The sequence below is a fragment of the Pleurodeles waltl genome, chromosome 7 (genome assembly GCF_031143425.1).
Source record: "Pleurodeles waltl isolate 20211129_DDA chromosome 7, aPleWal1.hap1.20221129, whole genome shotgun sequence".
In the NCBI taxonomy this organism is placed as follows: domain Eukaryota; kingdom Metazoa; phylum Chordata; class Amphibia; order Caudata; family Salamandridae; genus Pleurodeles; species Pleurodeles waltl.
Genome location: NC_090446.1, coordinates 1,465,100,256 through 1,465,117,286, shown reverse-complemented (window position 1 = coordinate 1,465,117,286; position 17,031 = coordinate 1,465,100,256). Strand labels below are relative to the sequence as shown.

Genomic DNA, 17,031 nt, shown 5'->3' with positions numbered 1-17,031 from the left:
CTGGTGCACAGAAGGGGAGTTTTTAACTGCATTGAAACATAGCATTTTCTGCTGTCCTACTAGAGTGAAGCCTGGGAGTAGCCAACTCCAGCATACTTGATGAAGAACTATTGTACAGCCACCTGACAAACATCATCCCTGTTGCAAGTAGGGGAGCTATGATGAACATCTGTGTGGCCAGTTGGGAAATGGGGCACCAGAGCCTTATTGGTTGGGTGATCAGGTGTTCGAATTAGTCAAGATAGTCCCAGTTATTCACCATCTGTCCTGGAAGGTTGCAGTAAATTTAGCTCATGTTGATGCTTTTATATAGAGTTGATGGACACAGATGGAGGCCAAGTTTAATGTGCCCAAGTGCGGGATTAATAAGAAGCCCTTTGTGAAATTGAGTTTAGACAGATGATGCTGCATGCAAACATTGCATTTAATTCTCCTTAGTTTCTCACTGTCTATCTTGGCCACTACCCATGGGACTTTTCAGTAAGAAAAATGAGGACAACTGTAGGAAGCTGGCCCCTTTATGTGTATGTGAATATCATGAAAATGGCAGAGTGGTTCCACACTGAGTGGACAGGGCTTGCTATGCAATCCCAAAGTGCTCTATTTAGGGGTAGTGTGGTCGAGCACTGTTGGGCTTAGCACAGAGGAGTGCAAGATATCTACACAAACATAATAGTCAATAAATGAGAAACACCACTCTAGAAGGAGATCCACACCAAATGACAGAAAAATCTCTACGTGTTTCAGAGCGAAAGCTCCTTGATCACTAGTACAACTAATAAGAATACATTAGAAGTCCGTTAACCATTCTTATTCTAATTCGACCTATAACAAACATAATAAAAGGACTAAAGCAAAATGTATGCGTATCTGCCCGGAGAACGTGTCGGACATATTGCTATATGGTATTTAGTAGTGACATTCCAATATGGCCGACACGTTCTCCAGGCAGATATGCATACATTTTGCTTTAGTCCTTTTATTATGTTTGTTATAGGGTGTCAGGCTAGCAGAAACTGGTCAGAGCGCACATCAGAGGCTGGAAGAGTTTTAGGGGGCTCCTCTAAGGTGCCCTCTGGGTGCATGTATTGGTAAATCCACCACTGGCATCAGTGTGGGTTCGCCAATATCTTCAGTGACGCTATTGTGTAGCTGGGGAACACGTACTGACCAGTGTCCAGCAAATGCATTAAAAATAGCTTTCCTGGTCACTTACAATGTCTGAGAATGACAAAGACCTAGCAGGTGCATATCTGCACAAGCAGATATGTCCTCAAATGTAATATAATGCACTCTGCCTTAGGGTTGTAAGGCCTGCTAGGGGGTGACATACATATATTTCATGCAGTGTTAGGGGACATGGAGCACAGGCTGTGAGCCATGTGTTTTCAGTTTTGCACCACACAGAGCCTGCAATGGCAGTTTGTCATGTGCTTGGTGAGGGGTCCCTTAGGGTGGCACAATTCATGTTGCAGCCCTTAGGGACCATCTTTAGTACCATAGGTACCAAGGGTACCATTAACTTTGGACTTACAGCGGGTGCTAACACTTTTGCCAATTGGGGAAACAACTGTGCAGTTTTGGGAAAGAGATCTGGCCCTGGGGAACTAGTTGGCAGGAACCCAGTGCACTTTAAGTCAAAATCATATGTGGTACCAGGAAAAAAGTGGGGGCAACCATGTCAAAAAGTGGCACTTTCCTATCGCCTCTGCCACACACAGTTCAACACTTTGTCCTGTACTCTTACCATTAATTATAATAATAATTAAACTTGTAGAATTCATAGCTACTTCAAATGAAGTGTCCCAGCGCTGCAATTCAAACAGCAATACTCTTCTATAGACCTTCCGTTTTTTTCCCTCACATGGCCTTGGAAGATTTACTTCTATGCTTAGGGAGCCTACTTTCTGTTCTACATCCTTTCTAAAATCTCCACCCGTGGTCAACAGTGATTGTTAGGTCTCCGGGAAAGAGGAGGTAGAATATGTATTATGTCCTATCACAAGGGATCTTCTGGAACTTCACTGTGCTCATTTATTAAAGGGTTGTATTTGTCTAGATAGTACTGCTGGGGAGGCCCATACTCATTTCTCAACTATGTTCTACTTCTTGGACTCCTCAATCTAGAACTTAAAAGAACTTTAAAAGAACTGTGCAGCTTCACACACTCGTGTGTCTCAAGTCTCACTTGGAGTTCACTATCCTTTCTAAACTGGCAGTACTTAACATTCTGAGAGGCACTATGTGTACAATGGTAATGATAAAGGCAGTACGTCGATGCACACACACACCAGAGTATCAATAGTGCCTGACTGGAAGTGGGTGTGCTCAATACATCCCACACACTTGTTGTCCGATCAGCATTAGCCACTTCTAGCCCTTGTCGCGAGACCCTGCATCCTGACTTCTCCCAGTCCTCAGACACATCAAGTTTTGCCCCGCTCAGGTGGCACTTCAGCTGAGATGTTCCTCATTACAGCAAGCTCAGATAGAGACTTCTTAGATTTGGGGACGTGACTCAGCCAGCCCCATAACTTGGGGTTACCAGGTAAGTTCATACGTTTTTCCAGGATATCAAGTTGTGCAGGTTCATTCCAATGGACTAGTCTCTAGTCTCATATTGAATATGGACCAGGAGACTTATCAGCTGCACCATGACTCTTACAAGTCTCAACCTGAAGCACTCCCAATAGCAAAGCGGTTACCCTGTGCACTGCTTAATTTTATTTCAGAAGTATTTTAGGGTTCTCACTTCAGAGAGATGGGAGCTCCATTAATCCGCAGCAACGCTTACTGGTATCTGTATGTCAACTCTTGTAGTTTGTCTAGCTGTAACTTAAGGAGGACAGTGAAAATGTGGTTATAGTAATCCAGATGGAATAACAACAGTAGGAGCCACCACACTATTTTGAGGGAACTGGTTAAAGGGTTATAACCAAAACCAATCACATATAATATAAGGAATATTTAGTAAATTAGTTTATATAAGGTGACACTGATAAAGATGACCCCAAGACAGTGAATCTTTTGAAACGGTATAAGCGATAAACCTATTTGTCTGGTCAGGTGAAAGCAAAGGTAAAATGTTAGAATGACCCACCCGCAGGAATTCTGACTCTTTAGGCAAAAACAAATAAGGTCCGGGCTGTTTGTGCTTACTTCAAGCAAATGTACGTGCTTGGTAACCTTCCAAAACACAATAAGCTGGGGATAGAAGAACCAGAGATAGCTATCAAAAGTAACAATTAAATCCGTCAATAAAGTCTGAAAATGATTATTCTGAAACAGCGAACGTTCACTGATAAAGGCATGTTAGCACACAAATCCCAAGCACAAAGTCACACAACACAGGTATGGAATGTAGGTGACTGTCATGAGTAGTATTAAGAATAATAAAATAATCATCTAAAAAATAACGTACTGTCTATGCAGTATTTAACATACGTTTCAAAGAATCAAAATAATAGGCATCCTGATTATCCATCAATAACACTCATAGTGACCTCTGAAACATGAAAGGTTGAAACATGAACGGTGGATTGGAACCTGCAACCATTCATGTGCCATACCCATTTCAGCAATTAAAAGAATTAGTTCAGTGACTTTGTGACTCAGTGTATAAACCAATATATTCCTTTTTTTTAGTTTCCCAGAGGTTTGCTTCCCTGTTTACGGATTCCTCCGTCAAACCACGGTTTAAACAGTTTAAAAAAAAAAAAAGGGGCAAACTAAAGCTATATTAAAACATAAAATATTTTGATCCAAAATAGCAAGCAGACAATCTTAACTTGGCTGTGCTGGCATTATAGCATAAAGCTTCCACAGAAATACAGACACGATCGGAATGCAGTTGGACCTAATAACATGTGAAATATAAAATATTACAAGCAAACCAAAATATAGTAGGGCTTTATGGGTAACATCCTAACAAAGACTACAAAAGACTACGCCAATACTTCAAACAGAAAGAAATGCAGGGTAATGAATACACAGCCCTCTCTCACACTGACCTTAGCAGGGCTCGAAAAATCATTAAAATGTTACTAGACCTGCAGGTCCAGTAACTTAAATAATCTACTCGACCCAACAGTAATGTACTTGACCCATAAACGGGTCTCAAATTGTGTGATCCTCAGCAAATAGTTTACAGTGTCACCTTTTTCTTAATTCTCACATATGATTGCACCTTCAAATATGTGAGCTCGGCATTTCTGCACTACAAACAAACTCTTTTGTTACATTGAGTAGACTAAAGTTTGCTGCATGCATCACAAGAATCTAGCCCACATACCCATGAGGTCTAGCCCACAAAACCTAGGAATTCTTTTAGTTTACTAAAAACATTGCCATCAGGGCAGAAGTGTTTCTCAGTTTGTTTAAACACTCAATTTTAATAAATATATTACTAAACCATGATGTTGTAACATATTGTCATCTACACACAGAAACTTTCCAAGAAATGTCCCAAAACTTTCCACTAACTTGCAGCTTCACTAATTAATGCATTATATAGTTTTATCAATGAAAATTGGGTTTCAGAAAACATATCTTTTGTACATCAACATGTAAAGTATTCTGGTTTGTTTTCATCCTATTAAAATATTTTTTCATCACACAAATATAAGAAAGGGCTTTCACAATTACTGAAATATATTTCGAAATGTTTGCACAGTTGACTTAGTCATTTAAATGAGGTGTGTTAGGAAAAACCGGACAACCTATATCCTTTTATTTTACATTCTAAGCAGCAGGTCACACAGTTCACCTTACAAAGCCCTGGAACTCTGCAGTCAGAATGAGAATTAAGTGAAACAAAAACTGACTTTTGACCTCTGTCTGAACACAGAGCAAATGTGACATAAGAACAAGATTTAAAGGCATCTTTTATTGCCCCTCCACTATTCAACTGAACAGATCACCTGCTCAGAGTCAACTCGCCAGAAGGGACAAGGAATGAAAATAGCTCGACTTGATCAAATAAGACTCGCCTATGCGAGTGATCGAGTGGATTTTTAGAACCCTGCATGATCACTGAGATGCCACAAGTAGTTGCTGTACTGCAGATTTGAAGAGGAGTCTTACAAATAAAAGTACAACAAAAATAGCCATTTATGAAAATAAAGATATAATTTGGGGGTTTTAACTGTAGTCAGAAATGCAAAATACTATTTTATTCCCTAAGAAACAATTTAATTCCCATTTAAAAAATGAAGAGTGAAATTGTGGACTTTTGTTTGCCTCAAATTTCGACTCTTTTGAAAAGGCATCGGCATATAGATATAGATAAGCCATAGTTTTTACTCATTAAGCTCAAATTCTTACCATAGCATCATATCTTCCTTCGACTATTACCTTGTCTAAAGCATCACTAGATAGATGCTGTGTAAAGCATCACTCTCATATAAAATTCAAGTTTGTTGCTGATTAGTACATTCTTATTCCAAGTATTTTTTTTAAAATTTTTATAAACAGACCAATGGGCATCCTTAGCCTTGCACCAAAAATGAAAATTAGCTAAGGTGAAAACCCTTATATCGCTCCAATGGGGAAATGTAGTCAGTTGTAAACATATAAAACTTTAAAAGAATTCTCTTACTTACAACCATACTAATATCTACAGACACATCAACACAAACATCTTCAGCAACATTATTTACATGCAGACTTCGCATTATGTTTAAGGGTAACATATTCTACCTAGCTTCCAGACAGAACACAAACTGTGGCTCATAAATGCTCCTTAACTGAATATTGGGCTGTCGCATACGACTGGGCTCCAATTTTCAAGGATGTCTCAAATGCAAGCTCTGCGCAAAAGGTACACTTTCCACTGTCATCCTGTTGTTCTTGCTCAGCTTCAGCCCACTGGGGGAGTTATACCAGCAGCCTTGTTTAGAGAGCTTCTTCACAATATGTCCTCCACCGAAAGGTGATATAATTATGGAACCATCCTCATCCTATGGCCTGTGTGAATCAGCTCTATAATAGTAAAGCAAGTCTTGCATTGCTTCTTTCCTAGCACCATCAAAATAGTCCAGGTGAAAAAGTCCAAGAATCATGTTGCGTCCAGAAGGCACACAGACTAGAAGAACTGTACTGATCCTGTAATTGAGGCCGCCGCAACACCTGGTTTTGCAACGTTTTTCAACTTTGCAATCTTGACACCAAAGTATTCTGCACGCAGGAAACTCTTCAAGGTCCTGTCCTTCAATTTCGACCGAAATGCGGGTGCAATTGTCAGACACTGCAATTGGTGACATACATTTTACTGCTTCACTATGCAGAAGATAACTTTCGATCCAAAACTCTTGCCCATGCAGAATGGCAATTTTTGCAAGTGCTAGGATCTTCATCTCAGAGCTGATGCATGTTGCCCAAATATGAAAGATACAGGACAGGCGGGCAAAACACTTGGTACAATACTGAAGTCTTCCAAAGAAGAGGCTCGCATTTACTACGGGACACATCCCAAGTACACTCTTGGCAGTCCTAACATTGGATGGGTCACAGGAGTTCAGTTAGGATTTTCGGAAAATGTTGCAATAAACAGGCTCATTATTCAAAGGCAATTAGTGGCACATTATGTGGTCTGAAATTGTCATTCTCCATGAGATCAGACAGCAAAGCTTGAAGTGTGACCATTCCATGCCAATGACCCTGTGGGCCTCTGAAAGAAAACAAAATCGACAACAAATTATACCATATGTTCCTGGCAGTAATGCCGAGATGTGATGGAATATAAAACTTTTTTTCAAAGTTAAATTCTTGTTGAAAGTAAAAAAGAAAAAAAAATGGTGCAGGTGTCACCACACAAAGAAATCTCAAAATAATGTTTAATTTGGGATAGGGGGCGGGGTGGGGGAGGGGGAGGGGGTGGTGAAGCAGTGGGAGTCTGCATTTAATACAGACAATTAATAGGGGCTGTTGATGATCACTGTATTTTTCACTAATCTTCAAAAATAAATTGGTAACAAGTGACTGCATGGCAGGAGTGCAGAAAGTTTATGAATAATTGTAGCAATATTAAAAAAATAACCAGGAGGAATAAGTTATCCATTTGAATGCACACAGGGAAAGGAGGCCAGCAGTGTGGAAATACCCAGCGGCATAAGCACTTTCACTCCCACTACCCATCTGAGTCTATTTTAAATTGGCTTTGCAGTTCAAATGTTGTGCAATTTACCACACTGTTTTAGATGACTTCCAATGTATGGGATTGCCTCTTCCATAGTATATTTCTCACTCAACCATTCTCATTTTTCTCTTTTAATCCCAAATTGTTCACGGTATTTGGCTACTGCTGGTGCACAGTCCTTGAAGATGGACTACTGTACCAACATGAGAAAACTACTCAAGCAGTCTGACTGGATTATACCAGGAATATGGTATGCAGTGTTCAAGGATTGGCAATTTTATTATTTTATGGTGTGAAATAATGTAAAGAAATGTTTGTGTGTTACATACAAATTTTGTTTTGAAGTTATTTATAAAATGATGTTCTAGGCAATCTGCATTTCACTTTTCCTCATCTCTTTTTCTCTCTGTGTTGCCTTGCCTCAGAGTCTTCTTTCAGTCTTCTTTCAGTCTTGGCTGTCTTTTAGGTCGCATCTTCAAAACAGCAAAATCTGTCTAGTTGTGAAAGTTCTATTTTGGGCTTATCAAGAACTTACAGAGCCCCTAATGCTTACCACTGGCTGGCTTTATTGTCACTCTCATTGGTCTGCTTTTTATTCAATGGCTTCTCTTGTGCTTGCGTTTGCTCTCTCCTGGAGCTTTGCCTCTTTTATATCATGGTCACTCACTGACTCCTGTCTTTCCACTTCCCACTTTTAAAGAATTACTTTTTTTTGGTAAATAAAATGCAAGTGTTTTCAAGCTTTCTCCCACATATTTCACATTCTCCCCATATATTCCCCACCTTGCTCTGTGTTTGGCCTTTCTCACTCTGGTGGCTGCTCTCTCTCGCTTATGTACTACCATCCACATACAACCTGTACTCTGCACTGTTTCCCTAATGTGCTTGTCCCACATCTTCGTATTGCTGTCCCCCTTGTACACTTCTCCCTCACCTCTTGTTGCTCTCTCCTGCACACCCCCACCCACTCCCGCTGCTTTTCTCAAACCACTTATTACCCTCACCAACATCTAAGTCATTCTTTTTTTATCTATGTGTGAGGGTGTAAGAAAATAGCCTTTTTGGCATGGTTAGCCCCCACTTTTTGCCTATCTGATGTGATTTCGACTGAAAGTGCACTGGGTTACTGCTAACCAGGTCCTCAGTGCCAGATCTTTTCCCCCTAAAACTCCACAGTCGTTTTCACAACTGGCAAAACCTTTAGCCCCCTGTGTAAGCCCATAGTAAATGGTGCCTCTGGTACCTATGGTCTGGGGTACTAAAGAGGGTCCCTAAGAGCTACAGAGCAAATTGTGCCACCTTAAGGAACTCTTCACCAAGCTTGCGGCCATTGCAGGCTGGGTGTCTAGGTGCAGATAAAAGTGAAAACACAACATGACACAGGTTGTGTGCCATGTCCCATAACACAACATATAATATATGCAAGTCACCCCTCTAGAAGGCCTTACAGCCCTATGGCTGGGTGCATTAAATTACATGTGAGGGCATATTTGCACAAGCGGATATGCCCCTGCTATGACTCTGTCGATTCTCAGACAAAGTAAGCGACCAGGGAAGCCATGAGTTTCCCTGCTACATGATGACTTCACTGAAGATAGGGATGTTTGGTATCAAACATCTCGAATTGGTGAAACCCACACACCGATGCCAGTGTTGGATTTACCAATACCTGCACCTGTGGGGCACCTTAGAGGTGCCCTCTGAAAACCTACCAGCTAATAGTGTATTACCCAACTAGTCCTGCCCAGTTCAGCCACCTTAGCCATATTTCTCACCCCCTAATATGACAGCCAGCGCTCTTGGGGTTCAGAGACAAAAGCCTGCACTGGGAGGGGGTTATTGACACCTCACCTATACAGGATGGACATTCCAGGGCTGGAAGCTTCAAAGGCCTAGCTGCCTTTGTAATGCAATCAAGGTCTCTCCAAATGGCATAGATGACCAACCCCCCCTTGTCCTGACCCCACTTTCGGTGGAAAGACAGGCGGGAAAATTGGTCAAATTAGTAGGTGGGCCCACTTCATGCCAGTCCCACCCCTAAGGTGGGTGAGCTGAAGTGGACACTTTTTAATTCCTCCATCTTGGTTTGGAAGGAATTAGGCCACTAGAGCCAGGGTTATGCCACTTCCCAACGTAAAAGGTCATAAGGGTGTAGTCATCCTAAAGAACTTTGAGCCTGATGACCTAAGACGAAAAGGACAAAGAAGAGACGCACCCGCAGAAGAGGAGAAGAAGAAGCAGCTGACCTGGTACCAACCCTGCATGCACTCCTCGACAGACTCTGCACCAGAAGACGCCTTGTCCTGCAGCTCAAGCTCCAGAAACCTGGAAGGACTGCCGGCTTTTGAAAAAAACTCAAGTCTCTCCTGTGAGCAGTGGACTTGCTCCCCAACCAACTTTACAGAAAAGACTCTGCAGCCTCCAGGATAGCAAAGACCCGACACCTGAAGACACCACTGCACCCACCATCACCAACCCGAGGGGGAGTGGACCACCAGTGCAAACGAGGCCCCCAATCTGTCCAGAGTAGTCCATTGTTGTTTCACCCCCTCCTGGACTCCCTGAAGTCGCATGCAGCCTCTGCACGCAAAACAAAAGGAAAGAACCACTCTCAAAAGATATTGTGAGACTCCCCAACAAGATAGAACCTCTGAAATCAACGTACATTTGGGCCTAAGCCCAACACAGTCGCAAGTTCCCACTGGAGGCACACAAGGATGCCAGAATTCATAAGGCGTACAACTTCAACTGTTTAAAAAGTGTTTCATCAAGTTAACACATCAACCAGCTTTGGGATGTCCTAAAAGATGTGTATCTTATTATAGATTAATGTAGCAATCTACTGTTAAAACCAGGCAAGCTGAATAATATGATAACTTTTCTGTACTTGTCCTAATATCAATCTGGTCTTATCAAACTGCAAGACATACATCGGGAAAGCGATTAGTACTAGGATATACAATGTGACTTTTTGATTCTTATGGTGCTGTGATCAGTTGTGGATATGGCACACAATATTTACTTGGAAATAAATGTAAATACTATGCACCAAATATACAGAACGTTTAAAATAGGTATTCAATAAAAATGTGCTTTAATGCAGTAGGTAACTGAGGTATTCAGATACACCATGAACCAACGTTTCTCTATCATCAGAAAAAAAATACTCAAAATATAGACACTTTTTTTACTTCATATATAAGGCCTGTAGGAAAGTACCATCTTGCCTGGCATGTTACAACTAAAACAACATATATACAGTGAAATATGGGGGTATGTGTCACTGGGACCCTGCCAGCCAGGGCCCCAGTGCTCATAAGTGTGCCCTGTATGTGTTACCTGTGTTATGACTAACTGTCTCACTGAGGCTCTGCTATCCAGAACCTCAGTGGTTATGCTCTCTCATTTTCTTTCCAAATAGTCACTAACAGGCTAGTGACCAATTTCACCAATTTACATTGGCATACTGGAACACCCTTATAATTCCCTAGTATATGGTACTGAGGTACCCAGGGTATTGGGGTTCCAGGAGATCCCTATGGGCTGCAGCAGTTCTTGTGCCACCCATAGGGAGATCTGACAATTCTTACACAGGCCTGCCAGTGCAGCCTGAGTGAAATAACGTCCACGTTATTTCACAGCCATTTACCATTGCACTTAAGTAACTTATAAGTCACCTATATGTCTAACCTTTACCTGGTAAAGGTTGGGTGCTAAGTTACTTAGTGTGTGGGCACCCTGGCACTAGCCAAGGTGCTCCCACATTGTTCAGGGCAAATTCCCCGGACTTTGTGAGTGCGGGGACACCATCACACGCGTGCACTATACATATGTCACAACATATGTATAGCGTCACAATGATAACTTCGAACATGGCCATGTAACATGTCTAAGATCATGGAATTTACACCCCAATGATCCCAGAGTCTCTAGCTCAGACCCGGGTACTGCCAAACTACCTTTCCCGGGGTTTCACTGCAGCTGCTGCTGCTGCCAACCCCTCAGGCAGGTTTCTGCCCTCCTGGGGTCCAGCCAGGCTTGGCCCAGGAAGGCAGAACAAAGGAATTCCTCAGAGAGAGGGTGTTACACCCTCTCCCTTTGGAAAAAGGTGTCAGGGCTGGGGAGGAGTAGCCTCCCCCAGCCTCTGGAAATGCTTTGATGGGCACAGATGGTGCCCATCTCTGCATAAGCCTGTCTACACCGGTTCAGGGATCCCTCAGCCCTGCTCTGGCGCGAAACTGGACAAAGGAAAGGGGAGTGACCTCTCCCCTGACCTGCACCTCCCCTGGGAGGTGCCCAGAGCTCCTCCAGTGTGCTCCAGACCTCTGCCATCTTGGAAACAGAGGTGCTGCTGGCACACTGGACTGCTCTGAGTGGCCAGTGCCAGCAGGTGACGTCAGAGACTCCTTCTGATAGGCTCCTCCAGGTGTTGCTAGCCTATCCTCTCTCCTAGGTAGCCAAACCTCCTTTTCTGGCTATTTAGGGTCTCTGCTTTGGGGAATTCTTTAGATAACGAATGCAAGAGCTCATCAGAGTTCCTCTGCATCTCTCTCTTCACCTTCTGCCAAGGAATCGACTGCTGACCGCACAGGAAGCCTGCAAAACTGCAACAAAGTAGCAAAGACGACTACTGCGACCTTGTAACGCTGATCCTGCCGCCTTCTCGACTGCTTTCCTGGTGGTGCATGCTGTGGGGGTAGTCTGCCTCCTCTCTGCACTAGAAGCTCAGAAGAAATCTCCCGTGGGTCGACGGAATCGTCCCCCTGCAAACCGCAGGCACCAAAGAACTGCATCACTGGTACCCTGGGTCTCCTCTCAGCACGACGAGCGAGGTCCCTTGAATCCAGCAACTCTGTCCAAGTGACTCCCACAGTCCAGTGACTCTTCAGTCCAAGTTTGGTGGAGGTAAGTCCTTGCCTCCCCACGCCAGACTGCATTGCTGGGAACCGCGACTTTTGCAGCTACTCCGGCATCTGTGCACTTCCGGCGGAAATCCTTTGTGCACAGTGCAGCCTGGGTTCACGGCACTCTAACCTGCATTGCACGACCTCCTAAGTTGTCCTCCGGCGACGTGGGACTCCTTTGTGCGACTTCGGGTGAGCACCGTTTCACTCCACTTTGTAGTGCCTGTTCCGGCACTTCTGCGGGTGCTGCCTGCTTCTGAGAGGGCTTCTTGTCTTGCTCGACACGCCTTCTGTCCCCAGACGCAATTGGCGACATCCTGGTCCCTCCTGGGCCACAGCAGCATCCAAAAACCCTAACCGCACGATTTGCAGCTAGCAAGGCTTGTTGGCGGTCTTTCTTCAGGAAAACACTTCTGCACGACTCTCCACGGCGTGAGGGATCCGTCCTCCAAAGAGGAAGTTCCTAGCCCTTGTCGTTCCTGCAGAATCTTCAGCTTCTACTGTCCAGTAGCAGCTTCTTTGCACCCACAGCTGGCATTTCCTGGGCATCTGCCCATCTCCGACTTGCTTGTGACATTTGGACTTGGTCCCCTTGTTCCACAGGTACCCTCGTTTGGAAATCCATTGTTGTTGCATTGCTGATTTGGGTCTTTCCTGCAGAATTCCCCTATCACAACTTCTATGTCCTTTGGGGAACTTTAGTGCACTTTGCACTTACTTTTCAGGGTCTTGGGGTGGGCTATTTTTCTAACCCTAACTGTTTTCTTACAGTCCCAGCGACCCTCTACAAGGTCACATAGGTTTGGGGTCCATTCGTGGGTCGCATTCCACTTTTGGAGTATATGGTTTGTGTTGCCCCTATCCCTATGTGTCCCCATTGCATACTATTGTAACTATACATTGTTTGCACTGTTTTCTAAGACTATTACTGCATATTTTGGTATTGTGTACGTATATCTTGTGTATATTTGCTATCCTCATACTGAGGGTACTCACTGAGATACTTTTGGCATATTGTCATAAAAATAAAGTACCTTTATTTTTAGTATATCGGTGTATTGTGTTTTCTTATGATATTGTGCATATGACACTAGTGGTACTGTAGGAGCTTCACTCGTCTCCTAGTTCAGCCTAAGCTGCTCTGCTAAGCTACCATTTCTATCAGTCTATGCTGCTAGACACCCCTCTACACTAATAAGGGATACCTGGGCCTGGTGCAAGGTGTAAGTACCTCTTGGTACCCACTACAAGCCTGTCCAGCCTCCTACAAGGCCATGGGAGTGTATTGGGTACTGGTATGATAGTAAGATGCCACTGAGCAATGCTGTCTTTGCACTTTCCTTTACACACAAACAAGGTACAGATATAAACAGTAGAGCAAGCTTCCTTCACACGCAAAACAGATATAGCACACAGAGCAGCAGCAAAAGGAGGATCAATTCTACAGTTAGACAAGGCAGAATCCAGCATTCTGACCCAGATTCTGCTAGTATTAAATCCCCTGGACAAAACCGCTTAAGCAGTACACAACAACGATCAACACAAAAAAAACACAACTGCTGCATTCTATGAAACAACAGAGGGTCTACTGTTGAAAGAAATGTCTGTATAAAATAATTCTCTGGTCAAAACAAGCAATCCTTTTTAATCAAATATGTCAGTGAATTGTATTTAAGGGGTCTTTGTTACACATGAATGTCAAAATTCCACACCTGATACCAGCAGAAAAAGTGTCCATTTACAGAGGCGCAGATAACAATTAGCTGGACACTGCAAAAAAATATTTTACTTCTGAAAAAAGTAGACACTGCAAACCGAGGTGTATTAACAACACAGCATATGATGTCATTTGACCAGTACTGATCCTAAAGCACAACTACCCACAGGCCACCAATCTTGATACCACTATTAAGTTCTACTTTTATAAAAACTCAATTAATTCATGATTTAGGTTAATGTACTGTACCTGGGCCAACAAATGGTATGGGAGGAGCCACAATCTGGCCCACAACTGCTGCTGCAGCCCTCGCCTCCAGAGTCTGTTGAACCTAAAACGCAAAGTCAGGGTATGTAACACGCACCAGACTGGTAGAGAAAAGAAAAAAACACTGCATAACTGAGGAAATTCACACAGATGTCACAACGCATTTCTGATCCACTCTGATCAGATTCACTGCGAGAGCTCCACAAAGATGGCATATGCCTTACCATACAAGGTCACTTTCTCACTGTCAGTTCTGTAAGAATATCTACAGTGTGTGCAGACCCTAAAAATAGGGCTAGAGTCTTCCAGCTATGTTTCCTTGGAGTACATTTCTATATCTTTGGTGGAGAGGTCTATAAACATTACTCAAGTTTTACATCGATAAGCCCTTTGACAAAAGCTTCATCTACCGTTTGGCCCTATAACCATAAAGTCACAATTAACAGGGATGGAACAAAGCCCAACCTACCTGTTGATAGGTGTTGGTTGAAATGATTGGCCTATTGACTGGCACAGCTGGCACGGGAAGATCCACTGGCAATGGCTCCTCTGGTGGGGAAGCTGCCAATTCACTTGCTGGCTCGTCGCCTTCAATTGATGTTGTAGAAGCTGACGGAGCAGTGTCCTGTTGTGCCACTTCATCTTCTGCTTGCGGTGCCACTGGAGTCGCAGCCGGTGGTGCCGCTGTTGCTTCCACCGGAGGTGCTACAGAAGCTGCAGCCTGAGGCGCAATTGCCTCTGTAACTGGAGTTACAGTTGGGGGTGTCACTGGAGTTGCTAGTGCTGGTGCTGCCGGAGGTGCAGTAACTGGAGCACCCAATACCTCCTGCTCGAACCTGTAGAAAGAGCAAATGAAAGAAATGAAAATACACTACAGAAATAAAGACCAACATTCCAAAGCAGTCACAGAAAGCAAGAAGAAAATATGTGCCAGTAGATTTTAAAAAAAGAAAAAGAAAAAAAATCGACCAAAAAGAAAAAACAGTTTCTGACTGATGCAAACCTGCAACCAGAATGCTTAGCATCATCACATTAATCGTAGTGGCCTAAAACCACCATGGAGATGGGATTCCAACAGACCACGAAGATGGCCAAGTCAACAAGAGCACAGAAACAGGGGTTTCCATTTGCAGCAATTTTAACTCTGCTCTCATCACACAGTCACTAAGTGAGGTGCTGATATCACATATTGTGAAAACAATCAACTGAAAGGCCCTGCAGACAGGAAGTTCCAGATAACTTCTTGGATGTTCAGCATAGTTGATGTCCTCAGACATCAGTGGCAACCTCAGAGATTTTGCTTTTTGGCGTTCGATGAAGGGGGCAGTGAATTTAAAGTGCTTTGGTCTGTGAGTTGTACTAAACCCCACTCCCTTCAAGACCCCCCTTCCTCCTTCTCACACTATGTATATTTTTCAAAAGTCGGCAGGTCCGGAAATATGGAAACAAAAATAAAATAAAAACAGTAGGTATAGCCATGAGTACACAGTGGATAGATTACCGAGCACAGTATTTATATTGGAGTTCAAGATTTTGTTTAAAATTCATTCTGGGCAGCAATATAACAATCCCAATTTAATCAAGCACATGGCTGCCTCTAATGGGTCAAAACGTGCCCATTTTCTAGGCGATGCTTTGCCCTTCGAGCCATCTTGTTGCCTAGGTAAATGGGCTTAGGCTGTTTCTATCACTAAATGTATGGATTGCATTTTGACTAGGGAGAAACCTAAAAAATATTTGTGTACTAAACACTGCATTGAGGAAAGGTCCCGAGATGGTTTAATTCCAACCTAAAGAATAGGGTACAAGCAATTAAGCTGGACATTTTAGTTCAAGGATACAGCTCCCAACTTTCGCCCCTACTCTTTAATAATATTGTATTTACAACCCTGAGCCATCCTAATCCTCGTGTATGTGTGGGACAGTCAGTGATCTTATCCATTGGTCTGTTCACCTAGGAGTCACATTTTGCTTCTGCCCACTGCAGAATATAGCATGGGCAATCGGTCAGTCTACTTTGGCCATTGGATCTTCTCACTGCTAGTGATATAATTTTGTCTCTGCACATATGCTTACTCACCTGCAATGTAGTGAACTTTCGAGGAAGGGCTCCTCAGACAATGCCTCCTTTCATTTATGTTTTTCTTTACTATTTTTAACTTTGCCAATGTATTTTATGCGCAAAGCTTGGTAGGTGCAGACAGGCTGCTTCCTGCTATTCACTTCGGACTGCTTTGCGACCTAAATACGACCTGCTGGTATTTCTTCTAATAAATAGTATCAGCTTGACCACATTTGCACAAGAAAGAGCAATTGCACACATTATTCATTTGGCTTGGAAATTATAGCTTGTTGCATGGGCATGTTCAAATTGCTACAGAGACGAGAAAAACTGTTTTTTGTATTTGGTGCGAACCTCATCAGCTCCTCTAAACGCTGCTACTGGCTGCTTACTTTAGATCTTTTTCTCTCATTACAGATGGCAACTGATGTCATATAAATGGTAATGCTCTTCTTGTTTGAAAAGCAGTTATGATGTAGCTGTTACTCAGTTTGTCTTTTAAACCGTTAGCTTCCCTGTATGTGTTTCAATCCCGGAATTGGTGTGTCTTTTTAATGATTTTCTGTTTCATACCATATAAAATCATTTTGAAATGATTTTGTAACGCTGAAAGATTTAGCCTCAACGTTTTTGAGGCGCTTTGTAAGCAACAACAAAAAAACACTGTCTTCAGAGGATAGCTTTAGAGAATATCCAGCCCCCCTTTCCCAGCTTGCACACACAGAGTTCAGCTGTACTTCTTTTTAATATTTCTTTCTTAAGTGCAGGCATTTCTCAAAGTTAGAGCTTGCACCGCAGACAGCAAAGCTTGAAAGCACTGGGCAGCGGTTTCAACTCATTTTTAGGCTGAAGCCTACCTGACAGCGCAGATATCTGTTTGCCAAAGGCATTTTGGGGACATTCAGAAAGTTGACCTTGGAATGCATTCTGCCATTGCTTGCCATTT

At 43.0% G+C, this 17,031-nt stretch overlaps 1 protein-coding gene across 2 annotated transcripts in view; it reads right to left on the bottom strand.

Annotated features, from left to right (window-relative positions):
• The window catches only part of RBM42 (RNA binding motif protein 42), a 118,177-nt gene that overhangs the window by 89,993 nt on the left and 11,153 nt on the right, over nt 1-17,031 (bottom strand). For both annotated transcript variants that reach the window (XM_069201149.1, XM_069201150.1), the window contains exons 2-3: nt 14,493-14,859; nt 14,006-14,087 (exon numbers count right to left, since the gene is read on the bottom strand). In XM_069201149.1, coding sequence (XP_069057250.1) covers nt 14,006-14,087; nt 14,493-14,859 — 449 coding nt within the window. The remainder of the gene's footprint in view (nt 1-14,005; nt 14,088-14,492; nt 14,860-17,031) is intronic.